This window comes from Marmota flaviventris, chromosome 2 (genome assembly GCF_047511675.1).
Source record: "Marmota flaviventris isolate mMarFla1 chromosome 2, mMarFla1.hap1, whole genome shotgun sequence".
NCBI lineage: Eukaryota > Metazoa > Chordata > Mammalia > Rodentia > Sciuridae > Marmota > Marmota flaviventris.
This window is the reverse complement of record NC_092499.1, coordinates 196,398,770-196,419,740: the sequence shown is the minus strand read 5'-3', so window position 1 is coordinate 196,419,740 and position 20,971 is coordinate 196,398,770. Positions and strand designations below refer to the sequence as shown.

Genomic DNA, 20,971 nt, shown 5'->3' with positions numbered 1-20,971 from the left:
TACTTGGGATCCTCCTGCTTCAGCCTCCAGAGCAGCTGGGGGTCCAGGCGACCATCACCATGCACCTGTCACTGTGAGCCATCAAACCCTAACTTCCCTTCCGTTGGTCTCCTCAGACATAGGCATAAAAAAGCCCCGTGGTGACCAAAGTTCAGGAAAACGAAGGTATGGGTCACTTTTTTTTTTTTTTTGTACCAGGGAGTGAACCCAGGGATGCTCGGCCACGAGCCACACCCCCAGCCCTGTTTTGTATTTTATTTAGAGACAGCGTCTCACTGAGTTGCTTACCGCCTCCCTTTTGCTGAGGCTGGCTTTGAACTCACGATCCTCCCGCCTCAGCCTCCCGAGCCAACACACTTTTAAAAATAAATCCATGTTGTATGTGACTGCTCTCATCTTACCGTTTTCCTGTCCCCGACAGGCCTTCTCTTCTGGCTAACTGCAGAAACTAGTCCAGAATAGATTTCTTTCTGTTTTGCTTTTGCAGTGCTAGGGATGGAACCCAGGGCCTCACACACACCAGGCAAGCCCTTTACCCCTGAGTCCCAAACTAGATTCTGACAACAGTCTGTAGCGTCCACAACTGAATCCCAGCCCGACACGTGTGCCTTACGGTAACTTATTCAAAACAGAAACAACTTCCTTTGTTTAAAATGTCCAGTGCCCTCGCACTCACCTCGGCCTGGGAGGCTGCTAGGTTCCTGGGTTTCCCATCTCCTCTCCACTGTCCCCCTGCTCACTCCAGTCCAGACTTGCCTCCTCTTGGCCTCAAACCTGTTCCTGCCTCAGGGCCCTTGCACTTGCTATCCCACCAAGAGGCCCCTTCCCTGCTGCTCCCTGGCGGCTCTGCCTCCTCCTCCTCCTCCTCCTCCTCCAGGTCTTATCCAGGCGGCCCCTCCTCAGCACCTCCCCACCGTCCCCTCTGCCCATTTCCCCCCCACCTTTCCAATGGGGTTCTACCCTGTTCTTTCACAAATCACCATCTGAATTTCCATGTGCATTTATTTATGTTTATTGTCTCTTTCTGGGGGGTCAAATCCACCAGGCGGGTCCTTGTTGGTCTCTTGCTGTGGTGCCTCAGAGTGTGGCACACGTCAGCCGCAAATAAACATGTGCCAAAGGGCCTCCTGGACTGGGGTCAGTCCCTGTGACTCTGCCATGATCTACAGGGAAGGCCACCGAGTCGGGTCCCTTCCCCAAGCGTTTGGAGCATGTCAACACTGATTCATTGTCTCAGGTGGTGAGCCCCCACACGGCTCCTAACTGCCCCTCTGGCCCCCAGGGACAGCGGGCGGCCAGGTTAAGCAGCCTCCTGCTCTGTTATAAATATATATGTACATCCAAACATGGCGTTAAAATATTCCTCCGTGTTACAGAAAAGATATTAAGGCTTTCTATTATTTACATTAAACAAGCAAGCACCTTTTAAAAAAAAAAAACCCAAACAAAAAGCCCCGCTTCTTCCTTCTCTGACAACACCTTGGCCAGAGGGGACACGGTGCCTGTCCCCGGGGCCAGGAGCCTTGGCAGGACCCTGCTCGGTGTCTCTGTGCGAGACCCCAGCTCCAGCCAGAACCAGAGGGCAGGGGGATGGGGGTCAGACTTGGGGGGTCCCAGCCTTTCCTGGCCAGCTGCCCCCTGACCTTTGGGGGCGCGCCATCCCTGGGTGGACAGGCAGGCTGAAGGCGGTGGCTAGGAGTGTCCCCTACCAAGGCCTCTGGGTCAGTCTACGGGACAAGGCAGGACAGTGTCCTGGGGCCTCCTGGACCTCTGTTGTCAAACAGGGAAGGACACAGAGGTGACTCAGCAGCCAATGCCAGCCACGCTGAAGGGCTGCCTGGGTGGGTGGCAGGCGTGCAGGGCGCGGTGGCCCTCTGCCTGAGGGACGGGCAGGACAGGGCTCTTTTCTGCAGCCAGGCCCTGGCCGGGGCCCAGGAAAGAGAACGGAAAGAGGAAATGGGAAAATCAGTGGCTCAAGTATTCTGTGTCATGGGGGCGGGCGGGCGCCCGGGCGCAGCCCAGGAGGTGTCCTCCACGCAGAGGGGCCGCTCCAGGAGGCCGGAGTCGGCAGATGGCTTCCGTGGGGGCGGGAGGCCGGCGGCCAGCTGGTGGCTTGGAGGCTACTTGACCTTCTGCGCCCACTTCATGTCGTCGGCCCGAGGCTTCTCGCCCGTCAGGCCCTGGATGAGGTCCTCCAGGCGCCTCCAGAAGCCCACCTTCTCCAGGGGGTAGTTGAGCCAGCCTGCGCAGGGGGACGGGTGAGCGGACGGCGGCAGGGAGCCCGACCGCGGCGCAGGTGGCCGACCCCACCTCCCGCCGGCCACGGCAGCGGGAAGAAGCCCGGGCCCCGGGGCGCCTCACACAGGCATCTTCCCCCTCCGCCACTGGCCCGCATGTCTGTCCCAGCAGGGTCCCCAGCTCGGGCCTCTGGACTGTTTCCTCTGCCAGACTGACCTGTCCCCATGTCCCTCAGGACCACCCAGCTCTTCCAGATCCACCTCCTCACCTGCGCAGCGGCCTCCTCATCTCCCTGGCTCCACACCCGGGGTTCCCCAGACTCCTCAGCTCCCTCCCAGTTCCTCCAGGCCTCTGCTTAACGGCACCTCTGACTCCTCATTTAAAGGGGACCCTCCACTCCGCCCCGCTGCTCCCCCCCTGCGGCGCCAGCAGATGAGCTGCATCTTTACTTCCTGGGCCCGCCCCCCGGAGGGGAGTCGGTTTTATCCACTGCTGGGTTCTAGGCCCAAAGCAGAGATGGGCACACAGTAGGTGCTCAACAAATACCTGCTGGCTGGTGGGTGGCGGGAGTCAGGGCTCCGTGGGGTGGGTGGGGGGCCTGTCCTGTTTACTGTGGCACCTGTGGCACCTGCAGGGTGCCGGGCACACAGCTGATGCTCGTCCGTGTGCCCTGAGACCCGCGAGGGCCAGGACTGCAGGACCCCGCCAGGCCCACCCGCCCCAGGGCCTGGCCCGCCGGCCCGCACCTGTGGTGATGCAGAAGTAGGTCTCGTGGGGAGAGACGTGGTGGATGCGGTGGTGTTTCCGTGGCAGGATGATGTGCCAGTCCTGGAGGAAGGTGACCCAGCGTGGCAGCCCGAAGTACGTGTGCGACCACTTGTGGATCTGGTTGGTGAAGGTGCCGAAGACGCTCAGGCAGAAGACGAAGCACTCCCAGGGGTACAGCTGCGCCAGGGCCTCTGCAGAGAGGGGTGTCACCGGGGCGGGGTCAGGCCACCAGCCCTCACCCTGCAGCTCAGGGCCTGGGGCACCTGGGTGCTCTGCCAGCCTCAGCGAGCCTCAGGCCAGCGGGGCCACCTTTCCACTGGGGCCAGGAGGGAGGAAGCACAGGGACAGGGAGACGCGGTGGTGGCACAGCAGGGCGGGACAACGCCCCCGAGTCTCCCTTCCTGATCACTAACGTGGGGATAAGCCCCCACCAGGCCCCCACGCAGACCTGCTCCAGGAGTCTCCTGGGGACAGACCCCGCGGGAGGCAGGCACAGCAGGGGGACAGCTCTGCAAGGGTCTGGGGGCCGCGAGGGCTCTGGGGGTCACAGCCCATGGAACTGGGCCCACCCGAGGCCGGCGCTGGCCCTCCCTTCTTCTGTGGCCAGCTCCAGCCTCGTCCCAAGGGGAGAGGCAGGGCCTCCTGGGCAGGTGACGGGAGGAGGGCAGCAGGGGCACTTGGCAGCCACTCAGCAGCTAGGACACACAGGGATGGGGGGACACGACGTGGCACCAGGCACCCTCTGGCCTGCAGATATTCATCACCAGCACCCACGGGAGCCACCTCTCAAGCCCAGGGAGGTGACCAGGGTGCGACTGACCTCACCTCTGCCCGACTGCAGTGGAAAAATGGACGGGCCTTGGGGCAACAAGTCCTTTCAAAAGGGGGCGTCACCGGGGCTGAGTTCAGTGTGGCTGCAGGGGGCGGGCAGCTGCTCCCACCCAGAGCCCCGGGGCCAGCAGGAAGCACAAAGGCCCGGGTGGGCAGGAGCGGGCAGCAGTGGCGACGAGTGCATGCAGCCAGGTGGGGGCGAGGGCCCGGGGGCAGCCGAGCCCAGTTCAGACTGCCCAGGGGAGCTGACCCAGTGTCTGTGTCCGACCCCTGGGCTCCAGAGACCACCGACGGCGCCCAGCCGGGAGCACGAGGGGCTTGGGACCTGCTGCAGCCGGCCGCCCCACCTGCCCGCCCGCCCCGCCCGGCCTCACCTGGGCTCTGGGTGTGGAACTTGTAGGCCATGTTGAGCAGCGGCAGCAGCATCACCAAGCAGTTGTCCCCGTTGGTCTCAATGAAGTCGTGCCGCGTGATGGCCGTGGGGTCGATGTGGTGCTCCCGGAACGGCCGGATGAAAGCCTGGTGGCCGCGGGGCGCCGACCAGTCAGCCCGGGACAGGCACGCCCAGGGCCCTCCACCCACGGGCACCGACGGAGCCTGGCCGGCCGCCCCCGCCCTGGACTCAGCTCCCACTGCGCCGGCGGCAGCAGATCCCCTCCTCAGGAGAGGACGTCCCCCCTTCTCTGGCACAAGCTCTGAGAGCCGACGTGCCCACAGAGCACGTCCCTCTGGCCACGGGGTCTGACTGGGCCGTGGGGTGAGTGGGGACTCGGGCTGTGACGGGGCGGGAGGGGACCGCTCTCATTGTGGGTGGGCTGGGCAGCCACCCGGCAGCCGTGAGGGGACGTCGAGGGGTGGGGAGGCCGGGGTGGGCCGCGTCGGATGAAGCCAGGGTCAGCCCCAATCAGACCAGCAGCGAGGGCGGCAGGAGGGGACCCCAAGTTCAAGGCAGGCCAACACCCAGCTCCCGGACCACCCGTCCTGACGCCTCTGCTTCACCCGCGGGAAGGCGGGCTGGCCCAGGGGGCCCCCAGGCCACGCGGCCCCACGTACGCACCTTCCCCACGACGGGCAGCTCCACGGAGCCCCACGTGTCAGCGCCCCAGTGCACCAGGCCGGAGAAGAAATCCGCGGTGACCGCCCCTGCAACTGAGGGCGGGGAGCAAGCTGCAGCCGGCCCAGGCAGAGCCCCGCGGCCAGATGCCCGCATCCCACGCTCACGCGTTTGTCAGAGGAGGAAAGTATCCCTTCTCCACCCGGGACTTCTTCCCTGTGGACGGAGCCCCGGCCCCACGCGTGCTCTGCCGGGGTCAGGAGAACAAGCTGGGCTCAGATCACCCGGCGCCGCTCCCACCCTCCCCCACACAGTGCGCCTGCGGCTGGAGGACCGTCCTGTACCTGGCGTCCAGCACCTTCTGCCCCAGTCGTGGGCAGAAGTTACTCCCCACCCCAGCTCTCAGTCCCAGTGCCGTGACCACCTGGTCTCTAGCTGCCTCCTTCGTCTTTGTTTCCCGCCTGCTCAGCACACAGTGGGTCTCCTGGAGACCAACACCACTCACCTGAGGGCTCAGAGCAGCACAGTCACATGCAGTTCCAGCTCCACTGCTCGCTTGCTGTGTGACACTGCACATGTTACTTAACATCTCTGCGCCCATTTCGTCTTGTAAGACAGGAGCGATTTTTAGGCACACAGTGGCCACCATTTATTAGGCCCTTTCTCAGTACCAGGCACATGTGTCTACACGAAGGAGCTCAACCAACCTCACCGTCTGTGAGATATCACTGCCATTTTTATTCCCACTTTAGAGAGGAGGAGACAGGCTTGGACAGCAGAAGTAACTGGACAAGGTCACACACACAGCAAGGGCCACACCTGGCTCCTGACCTGCCCTGAGACCCAGATCCGGCACAGCAGCACACACAGCCACGCACAGACACAGGCCGGGCAGCGACTGCGGGAGGTGATTCTCAGGGCTGCGGCCGCCCACTCCCTCACCCCTGCAGCGCCCCCTGCTGGCTTTCCCCTTCCCTCGCACAGCCCCGTGCACCTCTGGGCTCTGCGGTGCAGCTGTCCGCCAGGCATATCCTTTCCCAAGACGCAACACAGTGCACCGGGCCCTCTCCCCCAGAGTCCACTGATGTGTCCTCCCTGGACACCTGACCAGGTAACCACACCCGCCACATCCCCAGCCCGGTTTTATTTTTACTTTATTTATTTATTTTTTTTAAGGCAGGTCCTCCCTAAGTTGTGAGGCTGGCTTTGAACTCATGATCCTCCTGCCTCAGCCTCCTGACTGGGATTACAGGCCTGCATACTGTGTCCGGTGCACACAGCTGAGATTCTGGTTTCTTGTTTATGGCTGTGACCTGGATGTCAGCACATATCTGGGCTCACTGGGTGCATGGCACACAGTAGGCCCTCAATACAGATTACTGTATTTGGGCAGAGGCTGCATCAACCAAGCAACATCTGACAAGGGCCCCCTGTGCCACCTCGGTGGGACACAGTGACGATGAGCTCTCTACCACCTGTGGCAAAGGGCAGAGGACCAGGCCAGCGGAAGCAGCCTCACGGGCAGTGCCCTCCTGCTCCTTCCCAACTCGGCGTCCCCGTGGACTGCTGTTGGAGGCCCAGTTCTCAGCCCCTGGGTGACAGGGTGACAGGGCCCTGGAGCACTGTGGAGGCTGCAGAGAGACTGGACACCTCCCTGGAGAGCGTGGCTCAGGACCCAGGGGACAGAGTGAGCACCTGGGTCCCTGCAGTCTGCAGTTCTGATGGCCAGGCCAGAGTCAAGGGCAGCTGCTGGAAGACCCTTCTGGAGGCTCTGGGACTCCTGTGCCCTGCGTGGAGCGCGGCAGGATGGCGGGCGGGATGGCGGGCAGGGCGACACAGCTTCTGCAGGCCCCCTAAGTCCCTGGTGAGCAGGGAGGGAGGGAGGGTGGGGACGTGGAGCAGAGCCACCTCCTGGCATGGGAAGCCATAGGACAGGCAGGAGGGCGTCCCCGCAAGGCCCGCAGGCCTGCTCCTTGCGGGGTACGGGGCGGCTGGGCGCGAGGCAGAGGACGTCCCCGCTGTCCCTTGGAGCCCCTTTCTCCCAGGTCCTGGCAGCTGCTTCCTCGGGGTGCCTGTCACCTGAGGGTCCCCTGAGTGAAGCCACACCCCAAGCAGACGCTTGGGCCACACTTCCCTGCTCTGTTCCCTACCCGGCGCCAAGGACACCCGAGATGGCTGCGCTTGTGATCTCCATTTCTTGGATAAGGAAAGAGGCTCAAAGAAGTCAAAGCACCCCCACCCCCGGTCACGTGGCCTGGAAGTGGCAGCCTCAGGACAAGAACAGGGGTGTCTACCACCTCCAATCTGCACCACAGGAGGCCCAGGGCTCACCAGGGCTCCTCCTGCCCACACTGCCTCTGCCCACCAGGGGGACGTCTCTCACCACCATATTGCTGTGTGACCAGGACAAGCCCCTTACCTCCTCTGGGCCTCAGCATTCACGTGCATCATGAGGTAGCTGAGGGTCTCCAGAGGCCTGTTCCAACAACGTTAGTGACACCTTTCAGCACTGCCTTCTTCTTTCTCTGTGGTGCTGGAAGCTGAACCTAGGGCCTCCTGCGTGCAGGCGCCACCCACTGAGCTGCACCCCAGCCCTAAACTCTCCTTCTTGGGCAAGGAACAGCCGCGGACAAGAAGCGGCTGGAGGCAGGAGGGGTGTGGCCTGGGGACGTTTCAGAACCCAGGTCCTTGTTCTGAGTGCTGGGCTCTGGGTAGAACTGACGAAGCCCTTTCCACTCCCCGAACTGCAGCTGGCCTCGAGGTTTAACGGGGCCTGGCCCACACGTGACCTGTGGCCTGTGGCCCCGGCCTGATAGCGCTGGCCTGCTAGGAGACCCGTCCAACCACCTCCCAGTCAGGACCGCTGTCCTCGCCTCTCCAGAGTGCCAGGGTGGGAACCACCTCGGGGGGCCACACGGGTCTGCTTCCCACACTCAGGCTGCCCCACAGGCCACAGACCCGCTGGCCCGCCCCCCCAGGCTCCCTCCTGCCCCTCATCTCCCTCCCACTCCTGTCCTGTGCAACTGCAGACCTGCTGCCAGGAGCGCAGACTGACCAAGCTGCTCTAGAACTTTCTACAGTCCACCCACAGGGTCACGGGCATCGTCAGTGTGCCCTGCTCTTTGCCGACCAGCGTCCCGTCATCCAGGTGGAGAAGGACGTGTTCTCCACCAGCTGTGGTGGCGTCTGGGTTGGCCCAGCTTCCCCTGAAGCCGCAGCCCACGCTCCACGCCGGGTGGGCACACGCCCTGGCTCCCCTGGGTGAAGATGGCGCCCGTGTATTTTTAACCTGAAGCTCCCAGCCCCGGCCAGCACCTGTCTGCCTCAGGTCCCCTAATCCCCCGCGGCAGCCCGGCCGGCCCAGGCGGCCACACGTCTAATTGCCTTAACTGTCCTGGCACTGCTGCTGCGGGTGACAAGAATCCTGATCCCACGGGCAGAGACACCTGTGGCGAAGGTGTCCTCACGTGCTTCCTGCACACGGCACCTGGCCAGGGCTGGGGGTGCGCTCAGGGGCACGGCTCTCCAGGCCTGGGGAGTGGCCGGTGCAGGGCCCTCTTCCCGAGGAGTCAGCACGGAGGCAGGGGGTGGAGCTCGGGTGGACCGCACACCTGAGCCAGGTGCCCCTGGGCAACGGCGACAGCCCGCTGCCCGGCTATGACAAGATGAAAAGGCCCTCGGCCTCTGACACCTTCCTCCCAGACCCAGGCCACAGCCCAGTCACCAGGGAGCCACCAGCTGAAATCCCACGGGGGGAGGCAGCCGAGGCAGGAGGATCACAAAGTCCAGGCCAGGCTGGGCCACACGGCCAGACCCTGCCTCGGGAAGGAAGAGGGGCATTAGCAGGACACGGAATGGACGGTGCCTGGCCTCTGCGTCAACACCGGGCCTGACCGTACCGGGAGGCAGGACGTGCACGGTGCCCAGAACAGGGGTGCACCGTCTCTCCAGAGCACAGGGTCAGCCCCGCCACAGCCCAGGTCCCAGAGGGACAGAGACTCCAGGGTTGAGGCCCGTCCAGGCTCACACGGTGGCAGGTGGCTGGGCGGCTGTGAGGCCACCAGAGGCCACTGTGAGGGTGGCTGCTGACTGAGTGGGTGGAGGAGCCCCCACATTCGGGGCTGGGCAACGGGGGTGCGAGCCCTGCCCCCATCCACAGGGTCAGCAGGCTGGACGGGCAAGTGCCTGGCGGCCCTGGGCTCATCAGAGGAAGCTCGGGTAGGTCAAGGACCCCCCTCCCGGTGCCTGGGTCTTGTCGCCTGTCAAGGGACCAGTCCCTGGCCTTCAGGCCTTCGTGCTGTGGACAGAGGTCAGGAACGCACAGGGGCAGGGAGGGGCCTTGCCTCCCCCGCTGTGGGCACTGGCCCTGGGTCCAGGCTGGGGATGGCTCTCTAGGGACAGGCTCCAGGCTGCCTGCTGGCCTGCAAGGCCCCTTGGATGGGGGCAGGGGAGGGACACAGAAGACTCTTTGTCCCTGCCCTGCTGGTGGCTGGCTCATGGCTGGAGACTGGTTCGCCCTGGGGCAGCTTCAGCCACCGCCCTTCCCTGCAGACACTGGCACAGGGACAGTTCCCTCCAGGCTCCGACTCACCGGCCGCGGGTCCCCAGGCAGGGGCTCTGGGGCTTTGCTGAGCCCTTCAGGGCGACTCATCGACTCCCACCTCCACCTGACCAGGGCTGGGCCCCTGGCCCGCCAGACTCCCACCCCCTGCGCTCCTCCCGCTGCGCCCCGCAGCACTGGGCCAGGGTCTCCCGCTAGTGTCTGGGCTTGGACCCCGCGTCCTTTTCAGGCTCCTGATCCCTCCCTCCAGCTCGTCTCTGAGGGGCAGTCCCTCCCTCCCGCCGATCGGCCAGCGGGAGGCAGTGGCCGCTGACCCTCCTTCTCTCGCCCCCCAGCGACCCCACAGCCCAGCGAGCAGAGCGCCTGGCACAGCTCTTCCTGCGTCCCACAACCTGTGCCACCTCCACGGCCGCGTCCCGAATGGCTGAGTGGCAGTCACCTCTCCAGGGAACTCCCCAGGACTCCTCGCGGGCGTGGAGGATAACCTGCACCCAGACCACAGCCCGATCCCGTGTCCCCACTGCCTCTGAGCTGCCACCAACCCATTCCCTTGGTGAACTGCCCAGCCTCACTGCACTCCTTCCTGTCCCCCTAACCCGCGGGCACAAGCAGTTGCAGGACCTTGGCGCTCGGGGCTTCCTCTCCGGGACACCCCTACCACACCCCCCGCCTGGCTGCCTGTCAGCCTCGTGTCCCCTGTGCCCGCTTTACCAACCACACACCTTTCATGCTCTTGCTCTGCCTGATTTCTTGGGCCTGCCCGGGGCACCGTAATCTCTGGGGGAGATAGTGACGGGCAGGGGGCTGGCACGGTGCCCTCCGCCTGCAGGTTAACACACAAATCAGGGCAGCTATTTAAATCGATCAGGGCTGTGTCAACACCACTATCAGGATTGTCTGTTGTTATCAGCCAGAGGCAGAGGTGTGGGATGGGGAGCCACACCTCCCCACAGGGTGCGGAGCTCGGGCCCCAACCAGGGAAGGAGCCCGAGCCCTGCTGCACCAGCACACGCCTGGCGTGGGCCCCAGTCCCCTGGCCTCCCAGGACCTCCTCAGGAGGCTGCCAGAGATGAGAAGTGCCCGGCACAGGGTCACCAGATAGCCACTGTGGAACTGACCAGTGAGGCCGAGGTGCCAGGTGCCTCACGGCGGTATCACCCCCCCAGTAGCTGGCCTCCCCGACACTAGGCACACCTCAGGGGGCAGGGACTGTGGCCGTCTCGTCTCATTAGGCACCAGGGACTGAGCACAGGGTGCCTGGCCCCGAGCCACCTCCCCCACTTTTATTTTTCATTTTGAGTCAGGGTCTTCTAAGTTGCCAGAGCTGCCTCAAGAAGCCAGGGGTGGTGACAGCTTGGGAGGCGGAGGCAGGAGGATCGTGAGTTCAAAGTCAGCCTCAGCAACCTGGCGAGGCCTTGTCTCTAAGTGAAATACAAAAAGGGCCGGGGACGTGGCTCGGTGGTTCAATCCCCAGCATCCAAAAAAAAAAAAGCCCACTGGCCTCAGCCTTGTGCCTCCGCAGGCCCAGCAGTCGTCTTCTGCGTGTGGGAAATGAGGCTCGGAGACGCCAGGGACACACAAGCAGCAAGAGTGACCCCGTCTGTGGACACCTGCTCGTCTGAGGAAGGGCTGGGTTGTTGCAGGTCCCTCCCGTCCCTGGGGGCAGGCAGGGCCAGGCTCTGCAGCACTGGACAGGTGCTGACTAGCCTGCTCCCCTCCAGCTAGTCCGGCCCCCCAGATGGTCAGTTGGTGGCCTGAGCGCCACTGGCTTGGCCGCCAGAGCTTTCGATGAGACTGTGGGCACTGAACCCTGAGGGAGGCCAGGCGGGAGGGAGCAAGGGCCCAGCTGCCCCTTGCTGGGGAGAGGAGGGCAGCTGAGCCCGGGCTGCGAGGGGCAGGGCACCCAGGGCTGTGTGGCGCTTCTCCTCGAGGTGACCCCGGCCCCTCCCTGCCGAGCCACAGTTTCCTCATCTGGAAAGTGAGGACATTTGCTTCACTGGCTGTGGACAGGGGAGGGCGGACCTGGGGAAGACACCAGGAGGTTCATTGACGGGTTCAGCCGATACTGTCACCCACCATGAGCAGGCCTTGGGCTTGGGGCAGAGAGAGCGTGAACAGGAAGCTTCTGCCTCCAAGAACTGACGTGGGGGTGGCGTGGAGAGAATCCAGGGGCACTCTACCACTGAGCTGCATCCCAGCCCTATTTATTTTTTATTTTGAGTCAGGGTCTGGCTAAGCTGTTGAGGGTGGCCTTCAACTTTCTAACCTCCTGGGCTGGGGTGGTGGCTCAGTGGTAGAGCACTCGCCTAACATGCATGAAGCACTTCCATCCTCAGCACCACATTAATGTAAAATAAAGATATGGTGTCCACCTAAAACCTAAGAATAAATATAAAAAAAAAAAAAAAAAACAAACTTTCTGACCTCCTGCCTCAGCCTCCCATTGCTGGGGTCACAAGCACACCCCACCGTGCCCCAGGGCTATTTTTGAGGAGCCACCAGGAAGCGCCTCTCTGAGGAGGTGACCTCTAAGCACCTTGAGTCTGTACCTACATGTCTTTGAAGAAAGAGTTCCGGTCCCAGGGAACAGCCTCACAGAGGCCCCCGAGGGATGTGGGAGAGGCCAGAGGCGGGCATGGCGGGAGCGGGGCGAGCAGCAGGAGGTGACCGTGGGTGCAGTCGAGGCGAGGAGCTGGGATCTGCCTAAGCACACGTCGGGCAGGGCAGCAGGGGGCCTGAGGCTCCTGCAGGACCCCTCCCTGGGCCACGGGTGGACACTGGCTGGTGGGGTGGGGACAGGGGAGTGAGGACCCCCGGGCAGGCGGGGCAGAGGGACGAACCCAGCCTAATTCCCTCTTAACACCTGGAGCCATCTCGCCGCAGAGGCATGAGCAGCTCATTCTGCTTTCCTGCAAGCCACTGCGATTTCGGACCCTGCGTGGGATGCCCGCTGCACTCACCCGCGCCTGGCTCCCCCGGCCAGACAGCGGCCCTCTCCGACCTGGTGGCGCCTCGTCAATGCTGATGCCGGGATCTAGGTGCAGTCCCTCAGGTGGACCCTTTAGACCTTTACCCACTGCCTGCCTTGGGTCATGCCTGTCAAAGTCCTGTTACCTCTAGGTTCCCAGGACACCCCCTTTGGCCACGCTCCCAGAGCCTGCTGCCCTCTGCTCCGTGGGTTTCGGGGGAGGGATGGCCTGGCCGGAGGGAAGCTGGGGCCCGGCTTTAATTTGTTTGAAACGGGAGTCGGTGGCCTTTCCTTCGCGTCGTGGTCCACCACAGAGGCCAGCAGTGTTGTGAAGGTGGGCCAACAGCTCGTGCCCAGGGCAGGAGGGGACCCAGGGGGACAGGACAGAGGTGCCACCAACGGAGGGGAAGGCGGGGCTCCCACGGCAGACTGACGTGAGCACACACGCACACACACACACACACGCGCACACACACACACGCGCGCGCGCCGGGCGAGGGAAGCCTGGCCACTCACCGACGCCCAGGACGACGGCGGGCGCGTGCTCCCAGCGGGCCAGCAGCAGCAGGTGCAGCAGGTTGTGGGCGAGGAGGCTGAGGCACAGGAGCACCGAGCACCACTCCTGGAGGCGCTTGCCTGGGGGAGAGGACGGTGAGGAGGGGGTGAGGCAGCAGGCGCCAGGCGGCCAGGGTCCGGGCCACCCCCGCCCAGGAGCACGAGGCCCCCTGCCCATTTCACAGATGAGCCCACCGAGGCCCAGAGAGGGGTCAGGCCTGTCGGCCACAGGCCCAGTGCCCTCCTGAGAGCAGGTCCCCAGCGCGGCTCCCCTGCTCGGGCCGATCCCGTACCCAGGGGCTCGCGCCCTGGCCCCGCAGGCTCTCTGCAGAGGGCTCTCCTCAGCCGGCCACTGCCTCCAGGTGGAGGCTCCGATCCTGCCCAGCCTCCCCTGAGCAGTCCCGGGCCTGAGCCAGGAGGTCTCTGGGACACTAGGGTTGGCGCTACCTGGGCGACTACTGGGGTGGGGTGGCGGGGTCGGCCGAGGGCTGCTCCTCTGGACGAGAAGCCGAGCTCAGGACGGCCGGGGAGTGTGGCCACCTCCCCCGGCGTCCACTCTTGGCAGCACCGGGGCTGGGCGGAACCCAGGGGGCTCCTCCCCCAGCCACAGCCCGGCCTCCTGAGGTCTTCACTCTGAGCCTAGGCCAGCGCCCAGGCGGCCCAGCCGCGCCATCCTCTGCCTGCGCTCCCCAGCAGTGGGGTGGAAGGCCAGCGCCGCGGCACTGGGCCCCCATTTCTAACAGCCCGTAAGCCGGGACGCCCTGGCCACCCGCTGCAGCTGTGACTGAGGTGTCAGAACACCGCAAATGGCCCGAAGGCCACCGGGCCGGGGACTGGCCATATCAACCCAGCGCGAGGCACCTCCTCCGCCAGGACAAGCTGGGCAGCCATCTAGTCTCGGACACGGAGAAACGTCTGGGACAGACAGTGGTGCACAGGGCCACCAGCAGCCACCATGAAAGAAAAGAGCCCGGTTGAGGCTGGCTTTCCATTTACGCCTTTTTGAACACAACACACCAACGTTTTTCGACCATAAGCTGAAGGTTTAAAAAAATAAAAGGAAATCGGAACATCACGTGGGTGATCGGAACCCAGAACAGGCAGCTGGTCCCGGGCACCACCCCCTTACTGGCGGGACTCTGGTGGTCATCGGTGTCGGACACCTACGGAGCACTAAGTGCCGAGCACCTGTGGAGGGGGAGTCCCGCGGAAGAGAAGACTGAGGGTCAGAGTGCTCAAGGAAGTCACTCAGGGCCACCTGGCTCGTCAGCTACAGACTGGGATCCGCTGGCCAGAGGGTCTGGCTCCTAAGACCCTCCCTTACCCAACCTGTCCGGCTCCTGATGCTGTCCCCATCACTCCAGTGACATTCTGGGTCAGGAGCCCAGGGCCAGGCAGGCCTCTGACACGATCAGCACAGGCTCCGCGCGCCCCTCACCCGGAGACCTGCTCCTGCTCCCGCAGCCCTCAGCCTGGGGTCTCCTTGGAATCTGGGTCCCTGTGCCAGCGGGGACCTCAGTTCTGATCCACAGAAGATCCATCCCAGCCTCTGTGCTCTCCCAACACGGGGCGCGGCACTTGGGGGCGCAGCACTTGGGACCGTAGCCAAGTGAGCTCTCCAGTTCGTGCTGTGGAACAAACAAGTCCCTGACCACAGTCCGAAGGGAGAGGCCCAGGCTGCCTCGGCTGTCCCTCACCAACACACCTTGGAAGGAAGTCTCCGGCTCTGTCCAGACAGGGACGGGGGCTCAGTGACACAGCTCCACGCCCAGCCTGAGCCAGAACCAGGACAGCTGCCCTCCCCTCACCCCGTGAAGACCAAGGCTCAGGCTGGCCAGGGGAACGCCAGGGTCCCATCCCTGTGGCCTCTTGTTCAGAAAAGGCCAGAGGCCAAGAAAGAGCAAGGACTTCAGCAGAGGGCCCAGCAGCAGGAGTGGGCCTACCGCAGCCCGGCCTGGTCCCCCACGGAGCCCCCTGCCCCAGAGGCCCAGCCCAGGGCCACCATGGGCAGCTCCAGCCCAGGGCCACCATCGGCAGCCCTAGCCCAGGGCCTTCCCCTTTCCAGTTCCTGTTTGTCCAGGGCCCAGGGCTCAGAATCAGGAAGCCCTGGGGTGGGTGGGGGGCGGGGGCTGTGAGGCCCAGCAGGAACCAGGACAGGTGACCCCTCCCTGCCAGCCTCCCCCTCAGCCTGCAGGACAGAGTGGGCAGAGTGGGCAGCAGCACCGGGTCAGAAAACAGCAGCAGTCACGATGCCCATGTCCACTGCTGCTTGTGGAGTCCAGCCAGGCCCACACCAGAGATGCTGGACCCCAGGGAAGGATTTGCTCCGTTTTTCTTCTAAATGAGCTAAATTTAAAAATCACATGAATTCCTAGTTTCCCGCTTCCCTGGAGAACACAGGCTCTGGCCACTCTGGCCACCTCATCTGACGGGGTCCGCCCTGCCTGTGTCCTCACGCGGCCTCAGGGCCAGCCTGGCCGGGCTTGTGCGGTCATCTGAGGAGGGGGTCACGTTCAAGTCTCAGCCCCTTCAAAGAAGGATCTGCAACCCTCTTCCCCGGGTGAGGACGCTGAGGCTCAGAGCTGGGGTGGATCCTGGACTCGTAAATGGAACAGGACGTCCAGCCTGGACGTCCTGAGTCCAGAGATGACCCCCGCTCTTCCCCATCCACGAAAAACATCCCGGTACCTGAATGTTCCCACCTAAACTCCATCCCCCCCGTGGAATCTGGGTCCGTGTGCCCCTCAGTTCTGATCCACAGAAAATCCACACACGACGGTCACCAGCCCTCGAGGTCGCCGGTAGGAGAGGGCTGCGGTGCTAAGGACGGCCGCAGCCCCCCTCACACCTCCCAGCTGGGGACCTCCCCCCACCCCTGAGAGGGAGAAAACAGCCTGGAAAGATGGAGTGACCTGCCCAAGGCCACTGATGGTCCAGGCTTGGACCCTCAGCCCCCCAGGCCCGCGAGGGCAGGCAGCCTGAACACTGCCACTTGAGATGGGCAGGCGGAGGGCGGGCGGGTGCAGGGCTTCGCCAGGTCGCCCACCTCCGCTGGCTCCAGCGCTGAGCCCCTCTCCACCAGCCCAGGCTCGGCAGACATGGGCGACTGAGGCTCAGCTAAAGCAGTGGCCGCCCACTGGCCGGGGAGGGCAGGGCCACGTGCAGGCCGGTGGGGCAGGCCACAGCCGAGGCTCGCCATCAGGCTGCCCCGTCCTGCTCTGACGGAGAAACGCCAAATAACCTGCGCTTCTGACTGCCCCCGACCACCCAGAGACCCTGGGCCTCCCAGAGAGGGAGGGGACCAGGACAGAGGGACAGAGATGACAGTGGCAATCCAGCAGGAAGGAAGAGAAATGAGAGCAGAGGCAGAGCCTGCACCCCCACCCTCCCCACCCACCCAGAGCCCCCTCCCCAGGGCGGGGCGCCCCAGGCTGGCCGGGGGGAGTTGGCAGCCAGATCGGGACCCTCAGGCCCCCCAGCCCAGCAGTCTGGGACACCTGAGAAGTGGCACACACACAGCCAGGTTTCAGTGGCACCTTCTGGAGGCCGGACATGTGCCTGCCCTCCAGGACCCCAGACCCTCCACACCCGGACACTCGGCATGGGGTTTTTTGTGGCTGTGAAAGTCAAACCCAGAGTGGGGTGCTGCGTAGGCCCCTCTGTGGCTCCCAGGTCCCCAGGATCAGCTGGGACCCGGCTGCTGTCCCCCCTGCCTCACCATTCACAGGTCCCCTGCCCTCGGCCACCCGCACACAGCCCCACGGCTCTGCGTACCAGGCCGCTCCGACACAGCCCCACACAAGCGCCATTCTGCTAACCTGGAGCATTGTCCCCTGGCTTCGACCCCGGTCCCTGGTTGGCTCCCTTCAAAGGGACAGTTAAGAATGTAGAACCCTCCCTGGCTCCGCGGGGCGCACCCACAAACCCACCAACTCGGGAGGCTAAGGCCAGCCTCGGAGACCGACAAGACCTGCCTCCAAGTGAAAATGAAAAGCTCTGGGTGCAGCTCAGAGGCATGGCGCCCAGCCAGCTCCAGCACTGAGAGGGAGGGCCCCAGCACGCGCCAGTCCAGCGCTGCTGCTGACCGGCTGCGTGACCTTGGGCAGGTCACTGCTCTGCCTCAGGACCCTCTCCACAGAGGCGGGCGGGGGCTGCTCAGCACACTCCCTCCCTGCCCTCGCTGACCTTCCCATCTGCTGGGGACAGACATGCCTCATCCCAACCAGGACTGGCACGCAGGACAGGTGTGTGCCTGGTGTGGGTGAGGGGCTAACGGAGGCCTCAGCCTCCTCTTCCTCCGGAAAGCAGAGGTGACACCAGGCAGACCTCACAGCTGGAGTGGGGATGAACCAAGAAAGAGCCTGTGAGGAAAAGCCTGGCACACAGTTGGTGCTCAATAGATGTTGAATGCATCAACTGCCCTTGGTATCCACCATGAACTGTCAAGTGCCAAACCACCCCTGGCTCAGGAATCTCAAGAATTCAGTCCCAGAACCCAGAAACCCCTCCCCCCTCTCCCTGCTCACCATCATGGCCCACAGGCTCCCTGCATTCTATAAATGTGCCCAGCGCAAGCCCACCGCAGGGCCTTTGCAACTGCTGTTACCCTGGTCTGGATGGAACCCTTCTTCAAATATCTTTAAGGTTCTTCCCTCTTCCTTTCTCCCCTTCAGGTCTCTGTGCAAATGTCCTCTGCTCAGAGGCCTGCTGCCTCTCTCTGGAATATCACCCCCTCCCTAGCCTTCTCTCTTTCCTGCTGTATGTATTTCACAGAGCGAAAACGTTTCCTTATTTTGAAAAACTGGCTGTTTTCCTACTAAAATACCGCTCTAGGTTTTCTGTCTTGTTTGTTGCTCTACCCAAGGCCTGGAACAGGGACAGGAATATAGGTGTTTCTCAGATCAGGTCCAGAGAGGTCAAGGTACTTCCCCAAGGCCACACAGTGAGGAGACAGAAGCCGATGAAAAGTAATTTGGAAGAATCGGTTTGACCAGGCTCTCCTTTCCCCTCCAGGCCAGGAGGACAGAAGGTCTTGACCATGGTTTGGGGTAGCAGGAGGCTGCAGACAGAGGGGCTATTCTTCAGAGAGAAGGATGCTTGGGGAACCAGAATCAGATATGGGCAGACACGCAGTCACGATGGAGTGCGAGGTGAGGGCTTGCAATGCCTGCCGACCGTCTGGGCTGGCCGAAGGCAGGCAGGTGGTCAGAGCTGGCTGTCCAGTGGAGGCCTTCAAGCCTTGGCCCTCCATTCCCAGGGGGGAGCCTGAGGACCACAGAGACAAGACGGCTTCTCTGGGCTCACAGCAGAGGTCCTGGGTCAGCTGAGGGAGCGCTGCCCCTGCCAGGCCCCAGGCGACTCTCACTTCCTTTCCTAACTGGGCGCCCACACTTTATCCTGTGCTTGTTCAGAGGTGAGGAAACTGAAGTCGGGGAGGAAAAGTGGCCTGGCCCAGGTCACACAGCCAAGTCCCTCAGGGGCCAGCCCCCTCCCCCAGGGAGAACAGGAGGTTTCCATCTAGAGGCCGGGTGTTTTGGGTGTGGCCCAAAGAAACCATGGCAGCAGGAGCAGGTGCCCAGTCAGGTTTGAAAAACTGCACACACACAGCTCTGCCCTGGAAGGGCACAGACCCCGGAGATCCAGGACCCACAGAGGAAAAGCAAAGGCCCCAAGGTCCCGCAAAGGTCCCTTAGGGCTGAGACTGCACTGAACACAGGCTTTCGGGGCAGGAAGCCAAGAGGGTGGAGGCCCCAGGCCCACGCAGGAAAGGACAGTGCATGGTGGCATCTATCCTGGCAAAACAAGATGTCAGAATGTTCGACAGACAAAGCTTGAGTGATGGCAACAGGCTGGCGGAGGGACCCCAGGCAGCTCCCTTCACCTCACTCTGGAGTCCCCCTCCAGGGGAAGCAGGCAGCAAGGTCCTGGGGGTTCCCGTGGGAGTCCGGGAACAGGGTGGGGGTTGGCGGTTACTGAAGCATGAATGTTGGACAAAGCAGGAAGAAACCAGGAGGAACCTTGGCCGGTGGCAAAGGGGCTAAAGCCGAAGCAAGGATCCCAGTCGTCTGAGGAGCACGGGGCTCCACAACCAAGTCTTAATGGAGGGGGATGACCTACGAACGTGGGGAGAGGCGACGGCTGGAGTAGGGGCTTGTGTACAGGGGGAGCTTACACTGGGGGGGCTTGCATCCCCCCACTCTTGGAATCCAGGAGCCTGGGGCAAAGGGTGGTGCTCTGCACTGGAGGGTGCCACGGGGGTAAGGGAGATAACCAAGACGCCGGGAAAGGCCTCTGGCCTATTCTGCAGCCTCCAAATTAGGGTTCCAGGATGAGTGGGGTGAGGTCACCATCTGCAGCCCAGGACCCTCGCAAAAATACAGATGGGAACTCTGGGTAGATTCCGGATCCGGGGAAAGCCAGGATGGGACGTGACTTTAGGTGGCCGGGGACAGCGCCTGTAGCCAAGCGGCTGCCTCAGTCTTGAGACGGGTCCTGAAGTGAAGGTTCCCAAGTCTAGGGGCGCTCACTGCAGCCCGCAGCGCTCCGGGGATAGGATTCCGGATGTGCGGGTCGCATGGAAGCTGCCTGGGGACGCGGGACCTGATGGGGTGGTATCATTGATCTGGGAGTGTCTCTGCAGCCAGGAAGCCCCGGAGCTGGGGTTCAGGCTTGGGCTTGGAGAGGACGCTGGGATGGGGACCCCGGACCTGGGGGCGTTATTTGCAAGTTGGAAGCCCGGGCTGGAGTTCCCCATCTGGGCCCCAGGCTGACGTTCCGACCTGGGGAGCCCAGGGTCGCTGTCCGCAGCCGGGTTGGTGACTGCAGGCCCGGAGGGGGGCCCGGAGGTCCTACCTGGCGAGTAGAGCGCGGCCAGCTCGCGGGCCCCGGCGTGCTGCGCGCCCCAGCGCCGGCAATACGCTGCCTCATCCTCGTCGAGCTCCGGCTGCTGGCCCGGCCCGTCCTCGGCGCCAGCCATGGCCACTCGCCCGGCCCGCCCGGTGCGCTCTGCTGGCGGCGGCGGCGGCGGCGGCACAGCCGCGGAACCGCGGCCAGATCACGCCGCCCAATGACCGCCCGGCGCTGGGCGCGGCGGCGGCGCGGGCGGGGGCCTTGCCCGGCCTCGCGTCACAGCCAATCGGGGCCCGCACCGGAAACGCGCCAGCCAATCGGCGGCCCCCGAGCCGCAGCCAACCGCGGCGCCGGGGGCGGGGCCGCAGCTGGGCGCAGCTGGGCGCGGAAGCGTGGGGTGGCGGCGCGTCCCCGCCTGCCCTGCTCCGCCCCCCGCCGGCCGCGCGCTGGCCTTCTGGAATCCCGGCACGTCGCCGCCCGCCGCCCGGCTTAGCAGTCGGTGCAGTGGGCCTGGGCCGGGCCAGGGCGGGCGCTCCTCCAGCGCGTGCCATTAAGCGCCCACTGTGCAAAGTACGCGAGGGGAGGCGCCGGGCTGGAGCCGGGGGCCCGGCGGGCACTCGAGGGCGGCTCCTAGCGGGGCAGCCTACTGTGTGCAGACCTTACCAGGACCTGGCGCCCACCAGCTACGTGCCGCGCACTAGGAGCCGGGGAGAAGACACCTCGAGCCTGTCCCGGCCCCAACTCATATTCTTTCCGGGGCGGGGACAGTAAACTGATGAAAAGGACCCTAGAAGTCACTGTAAGATTAGTTGAGCGCTCCCTAGCAGCCAGGCGCCGGGCCAAGGGTTGGAGAAGGGACACCCAGAGAGGCCCCCGTGACTCCCTGCTCAGAGGTGCCCCCTCCTCCAGGCACTGTGACATCACCCTGTTTTGTCTTCACAGGCTTGTCTGGTGAGCAGTGAACTTGCAGTTCCTGTCTGCTCTACCATGAAACAGTCTCCTGAGGGCAGGGACTTCCTTTGTTCCCAGGGGAACCCCCACCGGCCGGAGGAGCAGCTGGCATGCTGTAGACGCTCCAGAAATGCTTGAATGCGTCCAGCTCAGCCAGATGCCTTCAATACTGGGGCAGGTAAATGGCAGCAGCCGG

At 63.8% G+C, this 20,971-nt stretch overlaps 1 protein-coding gene across 2 annotated transcripts; it reads right to left on the bottom strand.

Moving 5' to 3' along the window:
- Positions 1 to 984: 984 nt before the first annotated feature.
- On the bottom strand, positions 985 to 20,051 carry Peds1 (plasmanylethanolamine desaturase 1). Of its 2 annotated transcripts, none has more exons than XM_027946371.2 (6): positions 19,828 to 20,045; positions 12,937 to 13,056; positions 4,895 to 4,986; positions 4,212 to 4,356; positions 2,985 to 3,197; positions 985 to 2,242 (listed from the first exon to the last, which is right to left on the bottom strand). In XM_027946371.2, exons 1-6 carry the CDS (start codon positions 19,949 to 19,951, stop codon positions 2,121 to 2,123), a joined length of 816 nt encoding a protein of 271 aa, XP_027802172.2. In that variant the 5' UTR covers positions 19,952 to 20,045; the 3' UTR covers positions 985 to 2,120. The 2 variants fall into 2 exon arrangements, with proteins under 2 accessions (XP_027802172.2, XP_071465095.1); XM_071608994.1 differs by lacking the exon at positions 985 to 2,242 and adding an exon at positions 2,251 to 2,866 and having other exon boundaries at positions 19,828 to 20,051.
- Between the last annotated feature and the right edge of the window lie 920 nt (positions 20,052 to 20,971).